Source organism: Halichoerus grypus, chromosome 1, assembly GCF_964656455.1.
Source record: "Halichoerus grypus chromosome 1, mHalGry1.hap1.1, whole genome shotgun sequence".
NCBI lineage: Eukaryota > Metazoa > Chordata > Mammalia > Carnivora > Phocidae > Halichoerus > Halichoerus grypus.
In genome coordinates, this window is record NC_135712.1 from 481,700 (window position 1) to 503,394 (window position 21,695).

The window sequence follows — 21,695 nt, forward strand, 5'->3', positions numbered from 1 at the left end:
TGAGGTCATGACCTGAGCCAAAGGCAGACCCTTAACCGACTGAGCCACCCAGGCGCCCCATCCCTTGCTGTTTTAATGTGATTTTCACGTAAATGTCGTTTTTAAGTGCTACCCATTTTCATCAGCCCCTTTTGGGTAAACCCTCTCGTGCCCTAAGTTCCACACTAGCAAGAGCCCAGTCCTCCTCACTGCTTCCTTGGACCCTGCAGGCTCGCCGGAATGCTGGCCTGGGCAGCAGGTGGAAGCAGGTGGCTAAGGAAGTGCCACCCAGCTCAGCGCCCTCGGGCTGGACCCCTGCTCAGAGCCTCCAAGGCAGGAGAGCGGCAGGGGCGCACACGGCGAGCCTGGCACGTGCTCTTCTGAAATGCAATTAAAGTTCTGACTCGATTTCTTATTTTCACATTGACATTTTCTAACATGGTTTTCCTGTTTGGTTTTATTTCTCAACATAATTGTTAGTTCAATACAGGGAATAAATTTGGCAGAAGTTGGTTGTCTTGGGAAGGCCTAATAAATTGGAAAAACTGTTTTGTCTGCGTCCTGAGTAAGGAAAACCCAGGTTTTCTCTGCGAATCTCCTTTACTCGCACACAGAACAGACCCTTCTATCACCTCTAGTCACTAATTCTGACATCAGCTGGGTGTCCTGCAGCCCCACTCGGTTCTGACACCACTCACCCATGTAAAGACTCAGTCCCATGAGACTCCCCGTGCCGGCTGCAAATTCAGGTTGTCCCCTGTGCTTCTGACCTACTGGGTCAGGGAGCAGAGGTTCCCATGACCCCCTTTTCGGGTTTGATTAGTTTGTTAGAGCGGCTCACAGAACTCAGGCAACCCTTACTGACATTAACCAGTCTATTTAAGGGGGTGATAAGGGGTGGAGTGGGTCTGGGAGGGTCGCGAGCACAGGAACTTCTGTCCCGTGGGGTGCGTCACCCTCACCGTGTGGACATGTGCACCCACCTGGAAGCTCTCTGAACCCCGTGCTATTGGGATTTATGGGGGCTTCCTCACGTAGGCCTGAGGTAGATTAACTGCATTTCTGAATACACACAGGAGTGTAGAGGGCCAAGGAACCCAAGGGACCCCTGGAGCAGGAGGAGGGACCAACGCTGGCAGAGGCTGGGTTTGCAGAAGCTCTGGAACCGGGGCATGGTAGCCAGGTCGGGGCGGACAGAAGTGACAGGTGGAATCAAATAGCCAAGGCAGAGCTCCATGGCTGGGTGGGGAGGACTTTTCTTAGATTTAGGTCAGACGGACACTGGCTGACGTGCTGTTGTGTTCAATGTATGTAAGAACCCTTCTGAATCCATAAAAAAGAAAAATCAATAGAAAAATGAGCATGAGGGACACCTGGGTGGCTCAGTCGGTTACGTGGCCAGCTTTTGATTTTGGCTCAGGGCATGATCTCAGGGTGATGAGACTGAGGCCATGTCATCTGTTGTTGGTTGGGCTCCTTGCTCAGTGGGGAGTCGGCTTGGGATTCTCTCTCTCTCTCTCTCTGTTCCTCCACCCCCAATAAATCTTAAAAAATAAAAAAGGAAAATGAGCATAAGACAAGCAGTTACAGTGGAGGGGATGCAATGGTGATGAGAAATGCAGGACAGCCTCAGTGGATACGTGATCAAGGGAGGGGTCAGGGTGCATGGGGGTTGGGGTCTGGACCCCAGGGTCACTGCTATGGGCTGCAGGGGGGGACAAGTAACCAGGTCCTTTGGAAGCACTAGGCATTGCCTGATAAAGCTGGATACCCCACCCCTAGCCCCCCAGCCATTCTGCTCTGAGGCCCATACCCAGGGAGAACTCTGCCTGTGCCCCCGACATGACCAGAGAGGCATGGGGGATGTCCGAAATTCCTGCTGACAGGCGTAGCAGGTCTCGGGATCCCTTCAGTCTCTTAAAAAGAACTGCAGAGCCAAGAGCTTTGTGGGGTCACCTTTGGTCTTTGCTGAGACTTTCTGCCGAGAACAAGCTTCACTATAAGCAGGCATGCATACCCAAGGCTTCAGGAGGGCCACAAGCCCAATTCTGTGTCCCCGAGGGCCTGGGAAAGTCCAGGCTGACAATAAATCCAGTGGGAAATGCATTTTCATGTCTTTCAAATGGATTCATGGGAGAAACCAGATTCTCAGAATTGTAGTATCCCTGGTTTTAGGACCACAAAGAGTCTCTGAGAGGCTGCGTTTCATTGCCGTGACCTCTTCGGAGCTCCTTGGCAGAATTCGGGGTGCTGTTGCCAACCCCACCGGCACCCGGGAGGCCTGGGGTTGGCTCAGCGCGTGCGGCCCGCTCCCGTGATGCCCTGGGCCCAGAAACAGCTTGGGTAAGTCTCTGTGATGCCTCCTGCGTTTATTTTAGTATCAGAAGAAAAGGCAGGAAACACTGACGGGAAAGAGGATGGGATGCGGCAGTGGGAGCTCAGGGCGCCTCCCGCAGCCAGGAGACATAGCTCAGCGGGTGGGCAGGGGATCCAGGGTTCCAGGGCTCCAGCCACGGGAAAGAGGACGCAGGTAGGGTCCACAAGCAAACCCCTGACCAGGGGCTGTGCCTGCCTTGGGAGCTGGGATGGGCAGGAGATGTCCGCTGTGGGTCACCTGGCTGAGGCTGTCACCCTAAGGGTCAGCCTTGTCCCTCCCTCATAAAGGCACCAAGCGAAGGTTCCAGGCCGCAGTGCTCTTGAGGGTAGGTGGAGACTGAAGCCAACGGTGTTCCTGTAGGAAGGAGGAACCCTGGGCTGCCTGTTCTATTCTCCGGAGCAGGCTGCAGAGGCAGGAGAGACAAATGCTCTGGCCACAGGCAGAACCCCAAGGGATGAAGGTCCTGTGCTCCAACTCTGCATCCTAAGAGCTTAGAACTACTTTATCTGCAATACTGAAAATATGTTTGCTAGGTTCTAAATGAAGAAAGGAATGCACATTTCTTTTATACTTTCACAAAACAGTCAGGTTCCACTTGTGTAGTTCTGCCCCCGAGTCTGTGTCACTCCTGTGGCCCCACAGGGCAGCAGTGACCAGCAGGGCCCTCAGTTTGGTGGAGTCCCTGGTCCTCAGGGCCTGAAAGGGAAGGTCCATCTGCTGTTCACATGGTGTCTCTGTGCTCTGGAGAATTCCTCGGGTGCCACCCGGCTGCTGGGCCTCCAGCATCCTCAGAAGAGGCCTCTGCTCAGAGGCTGGAGCCTGGTCCCGGTGCGCCGGCTCAGCTCCTCGAGAACCTGCTTCTCCGTCTGGTACATCTGAAAGAAAGGAGTGGAAACCAACTTGGACGCCCCAGGGGTGTCCTCTGGGGGAAGCCCTTCCCCGGAGCCCATGTCCATGGCTGCGGCATGAGGATCCTCAGCCATGTGGCCTCCCAAAGCCAAAGCGCAGGACCTGGTTCTGCTCACCTTCACCCAGCACTGTGCACATGGAATGTGGACATGCTGCCTATGAGGTGAAGGGTGGGACCAGCAGAGGACTGGGGTCCAGGGGCCCAAGCAGTGGTCTTGGGTAAAAGAAGAGGAGACCCTGTCTGGGGCTGTAGGAGAACAGGCCAGACACGTCAGCTGGGCCAAGAGTCCGTGGGAGGGGGATGCGTGAGGACAGCCCCTCCTGGGGGAAAGAGTGGTCAGTGCCTGGGGAAGGTGGATGGGGAAGCCCTGGGAGGGCTGGGGTCCCTGCTGGAGGTGACATCATGGGCTTTCTCCGAGATGCTGCCAGAGGGGGGTGAGGGGGCCACAGCAGGGTCAGCCTCTCACGTGGACAGGAAGCTGAGCCATGGTGTCCCTGGTGGGGGTCCAGCCTGAGAGGGGCTGGATGTGAGGACAACTGTATCGAGGACTTTTTTCCTAATTGAAAAAAAATTTTTATGCCTTCCAGAGAGCCTGATTATTTGATTACAAATATAATTTGAGTTTATTAAACATAATATGGTGCATATACCAACATATATCCTTATAAATGGGGTAAATACTGTCACTTCTCAGGGAAACAAACAGCTAAATAACTTTAGCCTGTAGGTCTCTATCAGATGCTTGCATGTTCCGAATCCTGTTCCCACCTGATAAATATCATCACAATTTCTCTTGTAAAGATTTTTTGACTTTAAGCCATTAGAATTTTATAGAATTTATAGAATCCAGGCTCTCTGCTCAGCCCTTCCTTTCAACAGCGAATAAGTAATACAGTTAATAGCCTTTGGGGAGCCCAATATTTTAAACAATGTTAGTCTTTTTGTTTTGTTTTGTTTTTATAAAGCAGGTGTTTATAAAATCCTTAATTTACTGCTTCCCCCCCCAACCCCCCCATTTTGGTTTTTGTACTCGACTGCAGGGACAGCTCAGGCAGCCCGGGTTCCTGGGCACCTGGTGCACGGGGCACCGCACCCTCTGTGCTGGAGGCCCGGAGGACAGCTCCTACCTTCTGCCACTCCGCCTCTGTGCTGTGTGTGAAGCCCAGCAGGTGACAGAGCCCATGGGTGGCAGTCACCTGTCAGAACAATTAAAAAGCTATTTCAGGAACTGATCATGACCAATCCCCGAGCCAGGGGTTGGGGAGTATTGGGGGGGAGGAGGAGGAGGGAAGGCAGGGAGAAGTCAGCCCATGCGTGGTGGGAGGTTAGGAACCTAGGGGTAGGTGGAGGGTACCTGGGGCTGAAAAGGTGCCTACATGCAGCTGGGGGCGAGGAGGAGAAGGTCCCAGGCCTGGTGGGCTGGCCCTCCACTGCAGGTCATGGCATCTCTGGGAGGTGGAGGCTGAAGCAGAGACGCACAACAGCCCCACAGGGGTGCACCGCTGCTGGCCACAGAGATCCCAGAGCTAAAGCCCATGCTGAGCAATCCTGTCTATGCCAGGGCTCCTGCCACACTCAAGAAGAAAGCACAGCCTCCTCCTACCAGAAAGTCCCACCAAGGAAGCAGGCCCCGTTGCCTGCTCATCATGGCTCTCCCTGGGAAGCTCTGCTTCAAGTCACAAAGAAGCACCAGGATCCCCTAAAGATAGTTCAGGGTGTGGCTGTTTAGTCAAAGGAAAACACTTCAACAGAAGCCACAGGAAAGTTAAGATACAATCGCTTTTCGGAACACCCCTCCCCCTTTTCTTCTGCCATCAAGTTGAGGAGAGACACATCTGGAAGGTCCTGGAGGCTACAGTTGTAAGGAGTCTATTCAGCAGATCTGAGTTAGCTAAACACAGCTTGCTGAGCTCCAGGGGTAAAAGCTAAAAACAAGGCGCTCCTGGGAGCTCCTGACCTGTTTCCTGTCCTCTACCCTCACCCGACACTGCTGGGGGCAGGCAGGCCCATGGCCTAGGCTCTCTCTCTCTCTGTGGGATGATGAGAGAGTGTCCTTGCTGCCCCTGCTTATAGGTCTCCCTCCCCTGAGAACCCTGGTCCTTCATGTGAGACAGTGGAGGCAGGCGTCCCATCCATGGCCCTCTTTTCAGGGCCTGTTTGTTTCAGCATCCCACTCACAGTAAGGATGTCATAGTAGTCCTCATCTCCTTTGCACTGCTGGAAGATATACTCCACTCCTAGGAAAATGTCACCCAAATTGTAGTCATCTTGAAAATCAGGCTGGGGAAGTTCCCCTGCTTTTATATTCTGGAAATGAGGAAATACAGATTTGGAGAACATGACCTCAGGAACTAACCTGACGGCAGGCCTACAGATTTCATTCTGGAAGATCCCTACTCAGTAGTCCCAGGGCAGGTGAGGGGTGGGGGGACTACAGCGGGGCCACTCTTTACAGGTGACCTCAGACAAACGAGCTGCTTTCCTCCGTCTCTTTCACCTTTTTAGTGCATGATCACACAGATCTACATTGGTACAATTTTATATTTCTGTTCTTTCTGTTATTTTGTCCTAAACGGTCTTCCACATTTTCCCACATAAAACAAAAGAAACAACCAGTCCGTTCATCTGAGGGCTGTTCACACTGAGCTCATCCTGCAGATGGATATTTAGGGTATTAACATGTTTCCTCCCTATTAGAAAAAAATACCAAGTGAATATTTAAGACCTTTATACTATAACATCTTCCTTCCTTAGCGGTGACACTAATGGATTACACAGTACACGCATGTTTCTGGTGCTCTTCAAGTGTACCGCCAAAGCGCTTTCCAAAAGGGTCCTTCCCGTTTATGCTGTTACTAGCAGTGTGGGAAGCCTCGAGTGAGCCATGCGCATCGTGGAGGGGGTAACCTCATCACTATCTTAAAGTTGTCCAAAATAGTTTTCAGTGTTATTTTTCATTTTCAGTGAAAAAATTCAGTGTTATTTAAAAATTTCAACCATACATATTTGTTACTGAATCACACTTAAAATTCCAGAAGCAGGGCTGCCTGGCTGGCTCCGTGGGTGGAGCATGTGACTCTCGATCTTGGGGTTGTGAGTTTGAGCCCACGTTGGGTGTAGAGATGACTTAAAAATAAATAAAAAATCTTAAAAAAAATTGCAGAGGCACTCTACTTCTCTTTTAACTCACTGACAGCATTACGAGGGCTGGGGGACCCAGCTACCTTTTCTCCTTGGGCGATGCGTATTGGTCAAAAGGGGTTGTTCCTGCTGTACTCTACTTATGTGTGTATTTTAAAGTTTTCAAAATGAAACTTAAAAATCAGAATGTTTACACCAGAAGGTAGGCCAGACAAGAGAATACTTTTTACCTCATGAAATGGAAAGGAAAGCACATCAGTTGGGATGTTTTTCTCTCTGTAGATTCTATTGATGTGCTGAATATTCTTGTTGTCAACACAGATGATCCCCAGGTCGAATTTCTGCACCCCTAATACACTCCTCACAATCTCCATCTTCTTGCGAAGGGGCGCCCTCCTGATGGGCACAGCTCGCTGCAGATTTCTAAGCACCAAACTCATTTCAGGAAGAGCAACACGGCGCTTTAAAAATGTAGAAAGGAGCCTGTGGTCCAAGTTTAAGAGAAAAGAAATCAGTTGTAGAAAGTGGTAATATATTCTGTAAAAAACACATGCACACACATCAGATCGTTTTATTTGGTGAAATTCACTGAAAATGTTAAGGGAATTTATATTTTACGGTAAGGAAGGTATAAAATTGAGGGGATATAACACATGGTCATGGAGTCAGGCCCACCACCACGGGTGAAAGTGGGAAATTAAGGCCTGTAGCGAGGAAGGGGCCATCGGCGGGGGGGGGGGGGGGCAGCGTGAGCAGGGGGAGGAAGAATAACAGGGTGTGTGTGGGAGGCGTGAGGTGCGCGGACTGGGTGCGGGGGGGGGCGTGTGGGCGGAGGGGAGGGGGGAGGAGGGGATGCGATGACGCGGGGTGGGCGGGAGGGGAGAGGAGGGGACGCGATGACACGGGGTGGAGGGGAGGGGGGAGGAGGGGACGCGATGACACGGGGTGGAGGGGAGGGGGGAGGAGGGGATGCGATGACGCGGGGTGGAGGGGAGGGGAGAGGAGGGGACGCGATGACACGGGGTGGGCGGGAGGGGAGAGGAGGGGACGCGATGACACGGGGTGGAGGGGAGGGGGGAGGAGGGGACGCGATGACACGGGGTGGAGGGGAGGGGGGAGGAGGGGACGCGATGACACGGGGTGGGCGGGAGGGGAGAGGAGGGGACGCGATGACACGGGGTGGAGGGGAGGGGAGAGGAGGGGACGCGATCACACGGGGTGGGCGGGAGGGGAAAGGCCGAAGAGGGTGAGTCCTGGCGGGTCCGGGGCTTCCCGAGGGGCCGCTCAGCGCGGGCACCGAGGCTCCGAGCGCAGGCTCCGGACAGCACGCGGGGTGCAAACGACGCCCCACTTTGCAGAGGGGAAGTCGCGGGCTCACGTACCGGCGCCGAAGCCAGCGGATCCCGCGCGAATCCCGCGCGCCGGAAGCCCCGCGGCGGCCGTCCGGCAGGCGAGCGGAACCCGAGTGTGGCGGAGCCAGGGTGGGGCGGAGCCGCGCGAACGGACCGGAAGTTGGTCCGCCGCGTTTTCTGCCCGCGGCGCGCAGCGAAGGGTCGTCTCCGGCGGGCGCTGTCTGCGCCTACGCCTCCAGCCGGGCGCCGAGGGGGCCCCGGGGCGGCGGCGGCGGCGGCGGGTCTCCGAGTCCCTGAGCCGGACGGTGAGCGCGGCGCAGGGTCCGGCCTGGGCGGAGGCCGCTTCCTTCCGCTGCGCCATCCCCTGCCCCGCCGCCGCGCTGCTGTCGTCAGTGGAGCGGGCCTGGGGCGCGGGCGGGTCTCGGCGGGGCGCGGGGCCGCCGGCGATTTTCGGGGTGCGCGGCCTCCGTTGCCCCGCCCTCCCTGGTCAGGGGGCAGCCCTTCTGCAGGGGCGCTCTGTGCTTTGAGCCAGTTTAGTGGGTCTTCTCAGGTAGAGCAGCACAGTTTGTTTCTCTACCTGGGTTCTGGTTACCGGGAGAAAATTAGGAAACCCCGACGGGCGCCTGGCGGGCTCAGTCGCTGGAGCCTGGGACTCTTGGTCTCGGGGTGAGTTCGGGCCCACGTTGGGTGTAAAGATTACTAGAAGAGATAAACCTTAAGAGAAAGAAAAAGGAGGAAACACTGAAACACTGATGTTCTTAACAGCGTTACATTGTAGTTTTCTGGCTGCGGAGATTGAAGACGGGAGAAACTCCTCTCTTTAAAGTGTGACTGCATTCATTTTCTCATGGCTCTTTGAGGTCTCTCGTGCCATTTACCAATTAAGTAAAATAATTTCAGTTTTTTTCTTAGTCTAAAGGATGACACTTTAAGCCTCCGGTAACAAAGTAATTTAATCTTCCACCCTCTACCCCAGGCAACCCCCCCCCCCAAAAAACACCCCACTGGCTCTCAGAAAATAATACCTAGCCCTTTGGTTTCCTTAGAGTGTGACATGTGATTACAAATTCTCTTCTTAGTCTTCCAGCAGGACGTGACGTGATGATCTGAATTTTTGTCTTCCAGCTCACTGTGAGGATGAGGGGGAGCTCCCTCGCTGAACAGACTATTTAAGAAGAGAACTACTTGTGTGCACGTAGAATTTACTGCCTTTCTTCAGAAGATGAACCCAACTAATCCTTTTAGTGGGCAGCAGCCTGGGGTTTTCCCAGCATCTACCAGTGGTCCCATAGGAACATTTCAGGCTAAACCACCTTTTCGATTTGGTCAGCCTTCTCCTTTTGGTCAAAATAATACGTTACCTGGGAAAACCTCAGGATTTTCACAGGTAGCCAGCTTTCCGACATCTTCTGGAGTAAGTCCTCCTTCTTCAGCACAAACATTAGGATTCTCCCAAACCTCAAATGTTGGACTCTTTTCTGGACTTGAACACACTCCAGCTTTTGTAGCTGTCTCTGGGTCTTCAAGTTCATGTGTGCCTGCAAACCCAGGATTTAGTTTTAAATCACCCAATTTTGGGGCTTTCCCAAGTACTTCTACGTTTGGACCAGAAACTGGGGAAATAGCAGGCTCTGGTTTTGGGAAAACAGAGTTTAGCTTTAAGCCTCTGGAAAATTCCGTGTTTAGACCAATATTTGGGGCTGAATCTGAGCCAGAGAAAACTCAGAGCCCAATTACTTCTGGATTTTTCACATTTTCTCACCCAATTAGTAGTGGGCCTGGGGGACTGGCTCCATTTTCTTTTCCTCAGGTGACAAGCAGTTCAGCTGCCAATTCAAACTTTACCTTTTCAAAACCAGTCAATAGTAATAATTCATCATCTGCCTTTACCTCTGCTTTGTCAAACCAAAATGTAGAGGAAGAGAAGAGGGCCCCTAAGTCACTATTTGGAAGTTCTAATAGTAGCTTCACTAACTTCCCCATACCTTCAGGGCCTCTGGGTGAACCATTCCCAGTTAGCAAAACAGGTGTGAGACAAGGATGTGAAGAACGTGTTTCCCAGATGGAGCCACTTCCCAGCCTCATGAAAGGACTGAAAAGGAAGGAGGACCAGGATCGCTCCCCAAGGAGACATGGCCATGATGCAGCAGAAGACTTGGATGCTCTGTCGAGGGGAGATCATCCTCCAGATAAACGACCTGTCCGCCTGAATCGACCCCGGGGAGGCACCTTGTTTGGTCGAACGATACAAGATGTCTTCAAAAGTAATAAAGAAGTAGGTCGTCTGGGCAATAAGGAATCTAAAAAGGATATTGGCTGTGCCGAATCTGGGGAAAATGACCACATGGCCATCCCAGGAGGGAGTCAGTCTGTCTTGACACCTTCCCGGCTCCCCGGTGTGAATAAAGAGGAAGAAACTGAAAGTAGAGACAAAAAAGAAGGTGAGCCCTCTGTATGTGCACCGTCCAGTACATGCTGCTGGCAGGTTCTTGGTAAATTTCCCTGGGTCTTAGTTTGATGTTTCTGGTAAACTTTCTGTAAACACTAGGAATGCTGACATGCCGAGAGCATGTCCTACGTGAGCATTTCCTGTGCTCTTACATAGGTAGTGCCTCTTGTATGAAATGTTACCTGGGGGGCGACTGGGGGGCGACTGGCCGGCTCAGTTGGAGGAGCATGTGGCTCTTGATCTCGGGCTCATGAATTGGAGCCCCACGTTGGATGTGGAGATTACTTAAAAATAAATAAATACATAAACTTTGAAATGTTATATCTATGCATTTTTTTAAAGAATTATTTATTTTAGAGAGAGAGTACACAATGAGGGAGGGGCAGAAGGAGAGGGAGAGAATCTCAAGCAGGCTAACTCCCCGCTGAGCTCAGAGCCTGATACGGCCCGATCTCACCACCCCGAGATCATGACTGGACCCAAAATCAAGAGTCGGCTGCTTAACTGACTGAGCCACCTAGGCGCCCCATCTGATACATTTCCGTGCCCGTTCTCCTATCCCTAGATTCTCTAAGAGGAACGCCTGGACGTCAAAGTAAAAGAAGCGAGAGCACAGACAGTCTTGGGGGCTTGTCTCCTGCTGAAATCACAGCAATCCAGTGTAAGAACATCCCTGACTCTCTCAATGACAGAACCATTCTGGAGAACCACTTCGGTAAAATTGCTAAAGTGCAGCGTATCTATACCAGGCGCAGCAAAAAGCTGGCAGTGGTGTATTTTTTTGATCATGTGAGTATTTCCAAGAAATTTAATGTGAGTGAAAAAAAATTGGAACTTTGTCATTTTGAAACCTGTTTTTTAATCTGTCAGTTATTTGCTAGAATTTGGGCAAGCGCTCGAATATCTTATTCTTTTTTTTTTTTTAAAGATTTTATTTATTTGACAGAGAGAGACACAGCGTGAGAGGGAACACAAGCAGGGGGAGTGGGAGAGGGAGAAGCAGGCTTCCTGCGGAGCAGGGAGCCCGATGTGGGGCTCGATCCCAGGATCCTGGGATCATGACCTGAGCTGAAGGCAGACGCTTAACGACTGAGCCACCCAGGCGCCCTCGAATATCTTATTCTTAACTTAGGCTGGAATAGCACTATTTATTTCATAACTTGGGGTTATTCATGGAAAGCTTGCAGTCCCTACTGAATCAGTGTTCTAGAAATGCTGGGTGAGTGATTCTATGAGTCAGATTCCTCTGACATGCATGGGAGTGGCTCTGTAATCACACGGCACTTTTTCCAAATTGAGTTTTCTTGTTTTATTTGGTCATAGTGCATAATCACTGTAAACATTCAAACAGTACAGAAAAAGTAGACTCCCCTTGTAATCGCACTCTCCAGAGGTAACTGATGTTACTTGTTTGGTTTATACCTTGACGGTAAGTACACGTGTAGGCACAAACATGCATGACACATTGGTTGTAGGGTGTGTGCATACAGGGGCCATTCACATTATGTAGCTTTGTATCTTTATTGTTTTTTCTGAATATTCTTGTGGGGGAAAATAAAGTTCTATAGAATTTCTAAAGTAGAAAGCATGTCTTTATACTTTTTTTTTAAATGATAAAAGTATAGCCTGTTAATGTAGGAGAAAAAAACAAATCTATGGGAGGGTAAATCTTTGCAAGTATGTAGTCATGTTGGTTTTACACAAATGGGATCACGCTGCATATGCTGTCTGGTAACCTTTCCAGGTAGCAATCTTCAGTATTTTCTGAAATCAATAAATAGCCTAGATTAGAATAGGATTGTTAAGCGCTACGTGGCATTCTATCCTGTTTACCTACTTGGCCAATTTTCTATTTGTGGACATTTTGTGTATGTATTTCTGATGGGCTTATATCCTTTGTTTAAATTCCTGAAGTTCTGTGCCAAAATACATGCATAGCCTTAGGGCTTTTGATGTTTATTCTTTTCTGTTGATATTTTTTTTCAATTCATTGGCATTAATTACATTCACAATGTTGTACAACCATCACCACTGTCTATTTCCGGAACTTTTTCATCATCCCAAACGGAAACTCTAACCACTAAGCAATATCTCCCCATTTTCTCCTTCCTTCAGCCCTTGGTGACCTCTAATCTATTTTCTGTCTCTATGAATTTGCCTATTCTAGAAATTATTTTTAAGTGGAATCATATAGTATTTGTCCTGTTTATTTCGGTCAGCATCATGTTTTCAATGCTTGTCCATGTGGTTGTACTTCATTCCTTTTATGGTTGAATAATATTCCATTGTATAGTATAATATTCCAATATATTACATGTTGTTTATTAATCTGCCAATGGACAGAGGTTGTTTCTACTTTTTGGCTATTTTGAATAATGCTGCCATGAACACGGTGTGCAAATATCTCAAGACCCTGCTTTTATTCTGTTGGGTATATACTTAGGAATGGAATTGCTGGCTCATATGCATTGTTTTTTGTTTTTGTTTTTTAAGTTATTTGGCTATTGAGATGTATTTGCACTTCTAGCTGAATCCTGGAAAATATTAATGTAATAAATATGTAAATTGTCATTGTAAGCAGTTCATTGATACATATAATGCCGAGGTTCCCTAATTACCCTCATCTCTCCTGTTACCCAGGAGCAAACACCATTACCCAGTATGGTGTGTATTTTTCTAGACATTTTTGTAGGTATGTCTGTAGGTCCACTAATATGTGGTTGGTTTTGTGATAAATTGTACCCCATGTGTATCATTGTCTTCCTTTTGTCTTCAAGTGTGACTTGGCAATCTTTCCATTACTGTATGTGTAATCAGATGGTGAGAGTCATCTCACCAAATGCCAGCAAGGCCAAGCTATGGGTTCTATCCCAGTAAAGTCATTACTTTCAAAAAGAAGAGCTAACCCACGCCTGTGAGATGGGTAAGGGAGGCGAGGACTGTGTGGTCAGAACACGTAGGGGCGGAGGCACCTCTATGGTGCAGAATTTTGCTCCTGCATTTGTGGTTTTAATCTCATTTCCTTTGGTGTCCTGATGTCCTCATACGTTGTGTTGTGGACTGTTTTCTAGGTGTCTGCAGCCTTGGCTAGGAAGAAGGGGAAAGGCTTGCATAAAGACATGGCTATCTTTTGGCACAAGAAGAAAATAAGTGAGTTTGCAATTATTCTTGGTGTAGTCTCCAGTCCTCTGTGTACCACGCCCTCCGAGCTGTCGCCAGGGCCAGGGTGGGGCTGGCTGTCGGTGCATCCTGTGTCTCGGAGTGTTTCTGTGGGCTCCTCTGGAACCTCCTGTGACAATTAAGAGAGTATTACTTTTTCAAACACAGTAAAAAAGTCCACTGCCAAGTGATTTGTGACTCATGAACTCTGCGCTTGTGTCCTCAGGTCCCAACAAGAAGCCCTTTTCCGTGAAGGAGAAGAAGCCGGGTGACGGCGAAGCTGGCCAGAGCCCCGAGGACACCCCCTTCCAGCATTCTCCTCTTGGCAAGCCCGTGGTGAGGGCCGCCGCTGGCACCCTCCTGAGTAAAAGGTGCGGCCGGTCCTTCCTGTGGGCTCCGACTTCTGTGCCCTCGGCCGCAGTCGTGCCGAGCATGGCAGGGACGTGGGCGACACACCGACACTTGGGCAGGGGGAAGGGGGCCTGGGAGGGGGAGAGGAGGGCGTGCTGGGAGGGCAGGGGGAGACGGCTGGGCAGAGCCCCGGGCTGCTCACTTGTCTCGCTCAGTCCCGTGTCCCGTGCCCTTGTATTGGCACCTGATGTGTATCAGTGTGTAAGGGGGACTTCTTCCCTTAAGAGGTCTAACTGGCTATGATCAAGTGTTCCTCAGAGCTCCTCATAGCAGTTTCCAGTATGACTTTCTGTAGGTCCAGCTTATTACGGTGAGGCAGTCCCCCTCGGCCGCACGATAGCTGGGGAGCCAGGGGTCTAGCTCTCAGGTGGGAGTGGGCACATGGTGTGTGCCTCGCGTGGCCTCCCCATCTGAATGGAATTCTGTTCCCAGAGCCCCCAACTTCCCGCATGACCCCCCCTCCTCACAGCCTGCTTCTGTTTGATCCTTCATGTATTTTGGTTAGTATATTGTTTCCTCACTTTTCATTTCACAGTTAGCACTTTAGTTGCTGATTTGTTTTGCTTTTTACTTTCCCACTCAGTCATATCTTCAACATTAGAGTTCACTGAATATCGAAAGCCAACTAGGAAATGGGGAAGCTCAGAGACATTGCTCATTTCTGTTTAGTACATCCTTCTACCAGAGTGAAGTGATATATGAAAACATGTAGGCGTGTGATTTCCTCATGGTGTTAAAATGGGTTTTTTTTTTTTTTTGTCCAAATCCCAAGCTGAATTTCATTTTTTTGAGATACAGATCTATGGATATTCATTTCAGCTGTTTAAATGGGCTCATCTCATTCTTAAAAAGTATGGAATATTTTATTTTATTCTGTTTTTTTTTTTTTAAGATTTTATTTTATTTTTGAGAGAGAGCATAAGTGTGCACGAGTGGTGGGGAGGGGCAGAAGGAGAAGCAGACTCCCCGCTGAGCAGGGAGCCCGATGCGGGACTCGATCCCAGGACCCCGGGATCATGACCTGAGCCGAAGGCAGATGCCTAACTGACTGAGCCACCCAGGCGCCCAAAAAGTATGGAATATTTTAAAATCACAGTGAATGACAAGAGTAACACCTTCGTGCTCATCACTAGCATTGTCAGGGCTTGTCTCATGTCTCATTGTACTTTGTCAGTTTTGGAGGAGCAGAAAGTCTTGAATGGTGGAAGCATTCAGAAGTAGAAGTGATAGAAGCACCTGATGGATACAAGGCCCTTGATGTGTTACTTTCTTTGTAGCTCTCCAGTGAAGAAGCCAAGTCTTCTAAAGACCCATCAGTTTGAGGGAGACCCTTTTGACTCGGGCTCTGAGGGCTCTGAGGGTCTCGGGCCATGTGTGTCATCACTCAGCAGCCTGATAGGCACCGTGGCTGAGACTTCTGAGGAGAAGTACCGCCTGCTTGACCAGAGGGATAGGATCATGCGGCAAGGTATGGTGGGTGCACCTCAGCAGCGGTCCAGAGACCTGGCTAAGGTCATGATAAGGTCACTGTGGGAGCTGGGAGGAGGGAGCAACCCCTGCCCATGGGGCTCCACTGTCATCGAGTCTCTGGGTCCTCCAATGCCCTGCATATAATCTTTCCTGTGAACTGGTTTCCCAAGGGGATGGAAGACATGGATTATAATGTAGATATGTCTTTAATTTTATTTTTGGAAGAAAATCCATAAACTATTGACCCATGCTAAATTAAACATTTTAAAGGGCCATTTTTAGACATTCAGAAAGCATATATTAAACAAAAATCCAAATGTTCGGTTTGACAGAAATCCCCACAAATAAAACTTAAGAAATGTCAACCCAGGAGAAAAATCTGTAACTCATCACAAAGGCCTGATTTTCCTGATATAGAAAGTACTGTGGAAGTCATTGTGAAAAAGGCCAGCCCAATAGAGAAATGAGTAGGGGGTCAGAAGAGTTACAGAAAAGGAAGTATACCTGACCTTGACCAACACAAGGTTAGGGGTGCTGGCCCCCTTACGGTCGAAAATCCACATACAACTTTTGACTCCTCAAAAACTTAACTGCTGATAGCCTACTGGTGACTTACTCATAACAGTCAGTTAACGCATATTTTGTGTGTTATGTGTATCATATACTGCATTCCTACAATAAATTAAGCTAGAGAAAAGAAAATGTTATTAAAATGATAAGGAAGAGAAAATACATTTACAGCACTGTAAAAAATCTGTGTATGAGTGGACCTGCACATTTTAAACCTGTGTTGTTCCAGAGTCAACTGTGTCATGAATTGGTTTTTAAACATATGGAAAGGTGCTCCCCCCATCACACACAGCAGTCCAGTTACACCCGCAGAGGTGGCCTCCCCCTGTTACACCATGATGCTGCGTCCTTGAGCGGGCTGTGGACGGCTGCACCCCTCCAGTAGAGGGCAGGTTGGCAGTATCTTCCAGCCTTAGGAAAGCCTGTGCCTTCGACCCAGCATCCCACATCCAGAAGTGGGTGTGTGTGTGTGCACACGTGTGTGTGTTCCACATACAAGGTTGTTTTTGATGACAAAGATTGGGAATTGATTGTCCACATAGCAAGATTCTAAACAGTCTGAAAGAAGACTGGGGTTTCTTTATGGAAAAAAATGAAGATTTATTGTGAAGTAGGAAATCATAGTGTGGAAGTATGTAGTATGCTACCCTTTGTGTATAAATAAGGGGGTAAGTGTACCTGCCTGTGGGTACATAAAGTAGTCCTGGAGGTATGAAAAGATCTCTTCACGTTGTCTCAGAGAGGGGAGCAAGGTGGGGGGGTCTATTTTGACATTTTTATACCTTTGGAATATAACCTATGTGAATATATTACTTATTCAAAAAATAAGTATTCTGTTAACTTTAAAAAAATATGTGCAATGACCACACATAAAAGGAGAAAGTATTTGTGCTTTTTTTGCAAAGTTTTTTTTTTTAAAGATTTTATTTATTTATTTGAGAGAGAGAGAGTGAGAGAGAGAGAAATGGAGAAGGGGGAACAGCAGAGGCAGAGGGAGAAGCAGACACCGCACTGAGCAGGGATCCTGACATGGGGCTTGATCCCAGGACTCTGGGATCATGACCTGAGCTGAAGGCAGACACTTAACTGACTGAGCCATCCAGGCACCCCTGCAAAGTTTTTTTAAATTAAATTTAGCTGTGGGATTTTACTCTTTTTAAGCTGTGAATAAGTGGAATAATCACAGTGCTTCCTTAACGTAATAAAAGCTGCTGTCATACATTATGTCATTGACATGGTGATTTTTATATTCCAAATAAAATTAGTAGGTATTGAAATTTTCCAAGATAAAAATAAGATGTGTGTATTTTGAGCTTGAAGTTGTTGTAATCCATCTCATTTAAAAGGTATTTTTGTAACTTTAATTCTGTGGGAAGTAAGAGTAGTTTATTCAGGACCCAGGTTCTCTTAGGTGTTCTCTTAGGTGATTCTTGTTCTGTCAACAACAGAATGAGATAGAAGCGATGAAGTACTGAGTTTTAGAGTGCTGGTATGTTTGGAATATTTACAATTAGCAAGTTGATCTTTTTAACAAACATACTGCAGCGTGATGTCTGTCGTTCAGACTGCTGTGGAGACACGGACGGTGATCAGCGGCCCCTCCTGCATCATGCGGTGCAGCCTGTGGCTTCTGCGGGGGACGGGGCCTCTGGGTGCTCTGGTACCTGACGTGATAGGCCATGCTTCCCTTTCAGCGCTTTACTTGGTCATTTGTGTGTGGCATTTGCCTTTAGTTTTATTTTTCCTTTTACTGTCATAGTAACTGTGTGATACGTTACTTTTTACTTGTCATTTAGCTCGGGTGAAAAGAACCGACCTGGACAAAGCGAGGACTTTTGTTGGGACGTGCCCAGATATGTGTCCTGAAAAGGAGCGGTACATGCGGGAGACCCGGAGCCAGCTGAGCGTGTTTGAAGTGGTCCCAGGGACTGACCAGGTGGAGCCCCGTGTCCTCGTGGGGTTCCTCTCTAGGCCGCTGTCCGTAATTAATCTTCAGGGTGGAGGTGGGCTGTATAGGAGGGGGGGGCTTATTCTTTTATAATTTCGGTACATATTGATACTTGATTTGGGCGTTTACCTTTTTAGAGGGTGGCAGGGATTTAGAGGGTGGCTACTATTAACATTCATATTGAATTATTTGTCCTGTGAGGTGTGTACTAAATAGTCTTGTGTAGGATAGCTGGACCCCAAGGTACTCTAAGGTATGGCTGTAGATACGGATTTGTTCATAGATTACAAGTTTCTTTTCACAATTTTCTTCCTATCCTTTTCTGTGTTTGTGTTTTGCACAGTGAGATTATGCTCTAGGTGCAATTCTGAATGAATCCTTTTCACTTAAAATAGTATCACATTTTCTTTTCTGATAAACTCTATCAGCATTTTTTAAACAACAGCCTATTATTTGATTAGGTAGCTCGGTCAGAACTTCCCATTTTGCAATCACTAGATACTTAAATTTCATTAATAATTCTATTGGGCATATTGTGTGTAACAAGTCTAAGGTATGTGGGTTATTTCCTTCTGATGGATCCTAAGAGTTCAGTTACTGCATCAAAGGGTGTGACCTTTCTTCAGGACCCTGACCATGCGCGTGCCAACGCATATTCCCAAATTGTTCCCTGGGAAATCTGCATCATTTTAGATCCTTTTTCCTCTTTGTTAATTTTGCTTGCGGACTTCTCTCTTGTTTGGTGGGGTTTTTTGTTGTTGTTTTTTTTTTAAAGATCTTATTTTTGACTAATGTCTACACCCAAGGTGGGGCTTGAACTTATAACCCTTAGATCGACAGTCACATGCTCCACGGACTGAGCCAGCTGAGTGCCCCTTGGCTGGTGGTTTTAAGTTGCCCTTGCCCCATGTGGGGCCCTCAGCTGGGCAGGAGTGTCACAGCAGAGGCTCCTGCCTTAGGAGACGGTCATGCTGGCTTACCGTGGATGCCCAGGGCTCAGTCCTGGGACGTCTGGTCTTCTGCCCTTGGCCACATGTCTTCAGCCTCCTTTTGCAGGTGGGACAGCTCCAGGCCTATGCCCTGCAAGGCTCCTGCTGCTGTCTCCGTTTCCTTTCTAGTCTGTGTGGACTTAACTTTGGTGTTTGAGTGTGGCTGAGGTCTGTTACAATGCTTCAGAGTCCTTTACCTGTCACACCTCTGCCCTTGGAACCATGCAGGTATATCTCTACTTACATTCCTTCTTCTTTTTTTTAATTTTTAAATAATCTCTGCACCCAGTGTTGGGCTTGAACTCACAACCCTGAGATCAAGAGTTTCACACTCCACTGACTGAGCCAGCCAGGCGCCCCCACTTACATTACTTCTGCTGCTTTGCTCCGCATTGTATTTGTCAAAAATAAGTTCCTTGTTTGTTTTTGAATTTTGATCATTACCTTCAAACAAATTTTACATTTTAAAATTATATTCTGTAGTATTGATCTTGTATGAGTATGTGGGTGATTTTCCTCCTCATTTTAAGGCACAGCTGTGGGGAGGCTGGCCCAGCACCTGACACCCAGCTCTTTGCCCCGACTGTGTGTCCCCAGGTGGACCACGCGGCAGCTGTGAAGGAGTACAGCCGCTCTTCCGCTGATCAGGAAGAGCCCCTCCCGCATGAGCTGCGGCCCTCAGCAGTGCTCAGCAGGACCATGGACTACTTGGTGACTCAGATCATGGACCAGAAGGAGGGCAGCCTGCGGGACTGGTATGACTTCGTGTGGAACCGCACACGGGGCATACGGAAGGTATCAGCCGCTTCTAATCAGAAAATTAGAAAATGCATGTGAATTCCAAAGTTGAAGCAAGATTTCTTTTCATTTTACTCAGTTATATTTCATCTGCGTAAAAAAAAAATGCTGTTATTTAAAATCATTACAAAGTCCTGTTAAAATGTGCTTCATGGGCTTTGTTTGAAATTGACATATGAGAAATTCAGGTAATCACGATTCTTCTAATCGTTTGTTCCCAATGCATGGAAATACATGTGTGTAATCTGTGTGTATACAAGACACATATGTATGTAGGGGGTGTGTGTGTGTGTGTAATACTCCCTCTTGCTTGTGGCCAGGACATCACACAGCAGCACTTGTGTGACCCTGTGACGGTGTCCCTGATTGAGAAGTGTACCCGGTTCCATATCCATTGTGCCCACTTCATGTGTGAGGAGCCCATGTCCTCCTTTGATGCCAAGATCAATAATGAGAACATGACCAAGTGCCTTCAAAGTCTGAAGGAGATGTACCAGGACCTGAGAAACAAGGGTGTGTCCTGTGCCAGCGAAGCCGAGTTCCAGGGCTACAACGTTCTGCTCAATCTCAACAAGGGGGACATCCTAAGGTAAACTTTCAAATTTGGAAGCTAGCCTAAGCTATATAAAAAGGCAGGGTTTTGTTTTTTTTTTTAAAGACTTTATTTATATTTTTTAAGATTTTATTTATTTATTAGAGAGAGAGTGTGTATGCATGAGGGGCAGAGGGAGAGGGAGAAGCAGGGAGCCAGATGCGGGGCTCTCTTCTAGGACCTTGAGATTACAACCTGAGCCAAAGGCAGCCGCTTAACCTACTGAGCCACCCAGGTGCCCCCCCCTTTTTTTTTAAGATTTTATTTATTTATTTAGAGAAAGCATGCAAGCGGGGGGAGGGGCAGAGGGGGGAGAGAGAATCTCCAGCAGACTCCCCACTGAGTGGGGAGCCCAAATGGGGCTTGATCTCATGACCCTGAGATCACGGACGACCTGAGCTGAAACCAAGAGTCAGGTGCTTAACCGACTGAGCTACCCAGGAGCCCCGATAGGCATCTCTCTTGAGTGATTCAGTCAACTCTGTTTATTTACAAAGGAAGACAAAGTTAAATTTTGTTTTTTAGATGTCATCATCATCAAAAATGGCTGGCAGTCATTTGGCATTAAAATAATTCTTTGATAATCAATTCTTAAATTGATTTTTGCTTGAATTTGTTTATTTACCATCTTTTTAGAGAGCACCATTGTTCCCAATCCAGCTCAAGAGCGGCAGCTTTGAAGTTAGTAAACTGAATAGAATGGCAGATGTCACCATTAAGTCCCTCTTTCTCAGTATGGTTAAAATTTAGATTTTTTTTTTTTAAATTACATCTATTTTCATGGACATTTTGTCTAATTAAAAATAAAATTAGGGGTGCCTGGGTGGCTCAGTCGGTTAAGCATCCAACTCTTGATCTCAGCTTAGGTCTTGATCTCAGGGTTGTGAGTTCAAGCCCCCTGTTGGGCTCTGTGCTGGGCCTGCAGCCTACTTAAAAAAAAAGGAAAAGAAAAAAATAAATAAAATTCTAACCCCTTTGTCTACTTTAATTAACAGAGAAGTACAACAGTTCCATCCTGCTGTTAGAAATTCCTCTGAAGTGAAATTTGCTGTTCAGGCATTTGCTGCATTGAACAGTAATAATTTTGTGAGATTTTTCAAACTGGTCCAGTCGGCTTCTTATCTGAATGCTTGTCTTTTACACTGTTACTTTAATCAGGTGAGTAATGTAGCTATGTTTGAAGAATTGGAAGAAACCAGATCGTTACTTTTGGCATTTAAGTGCTTCTCTATTCCAAGAACATTTTAGCGGGTCCAGGCTAACTCTCGTGTAAGCATTGCAGCCACCCCCGGAGGATGTTGCCGCATTACCTTGTGTCACAGGGGCTGGCGCCATGGACCGCTGGTGGAAAAAGCTGTATGATAGAAAATACTATTATTAAGTTTAGATCAGAGAAATCTCTTTAGAATGATATGACTTGAGTTCAGCACTATCATTTTCCTTGGAAACAAACCAAAAATCAAAAATTGCACATGCAAAATCCCTGACTTAAAAATTCTTAAGTGTTATTAATCTGAATTTTTGGAGTGAACCTGATGATGCTGAATCCA

At 47.8% G+C, this 21,695-nt stretch overlaps 2 protein-coding genes across 13 annotated transcripts in view; one reads left to right on the top strand and one right to left on the bottom strand.

Moving 5' to 3' along the window:
* Window positions 1–2,333: 2,333 nt before the first annotated feature.
* On the bottom strand, window positions 2,334–7,922 carry YBEY (ybeY metalloendoribonuclease). Of its 5 annotated transcripts, none has more exons than XM_036081652.2 (5): window positions 7,790–7,912; window positions 6,638–6,890; window positions 5,445–5,573; window positions 4,394–4,462; window positions 2,334–3,231 (listed from the first exon to the last, which is right to left on the bottom strand). In XM_036081652.2, exons 2-5 carry the CDS (start codon window positions 6,845–6,847, stop codon window positions 3,145–3,147), a joined length of 495 nt encoding a protein of 164 aa, XP_035937545.2. In that variant the 5' UTR covers window positions 6,848–6,890; window positions 7,790–7,912; the 3' UTR covers window positions 2,334–3,144. The 5 variants fall into 5 exon arrangements, 4 of the variants coding, with proteins under 4 accessions (XP_035937545.2, XP_035937547.2, XP_077934313.1 ...); XM_078077209.1 differs by lacking the exon at window positions 2,334–3,231 and adding an exon at window positions 3,238–3,822 and having other exon boundaries at window positions 7,790–7,919; XR_004913880.2 differs by lacking the exon at window positions 2,334–3,231 and adding an exon at window positions 4,643–4,965 and having other exon boundaries at window positions 7,790–7,922.
* A 9-nt stretch (window positions 7,923–7,931) lies between these two features.
* Window positions 7,932–21,695, top strand: part of MCM3AP (minichromosome maintenance complex component 3 associated protein) — a 50,686-nt gene continuing 36,922 nt past the window's right edge. For 3 of the 8 annotated variants that reach the window (XM_036081621.2, XM_078076123.1, XM_078076524.1), the window contains exons 1-10: window positions 8,168–8,425; window positions 8,885–10,200; window positions 10,774–10,997; window positions 13,280–13,358; window positions 13,594–13,738; window positions 15,056–15,246; window positions 17,615–17,754; window positions 19,353–19,550; window positions 19,874–20,142; window positions 21,141–21,303. In XM_036081621.2, coding sequence (XP_035937514.1) covers window positions 8,982–10,200; window positions 10,774–10,997; window positions 13,280–13,358; window positions 13,594–13,738; window positions 15,056–15,246; window positions 17,615–17,754; window positions 19,353–19,550; window positions 19,874–20,142; window positions 21,141–21,303 — 2,628 coding nt within the window. In that variant the 5' untranslated portion in view covers window positions 8,168–8,425; window positions 8,885–8,981. Of the gene's footprint in view, window positions 8,065–8,167; window positions 8,426–8,884; window positions 10,201–10,773; window positions 10,998–13,279; window positions 13,359–13,593; window positions 13,739–15,055; window positions 15,247–17,614; window positions 17,755–19,352; window positions 19,551–19,873; window positions 20,143–21,140; window positions 21,304–21,695 lie in introns of those variants that run through there. The other 5 variants (XM_036081623.2, XM_036081624.2, XM_078076838.1 and 2 more) reach the window with 3 other exon arrangements.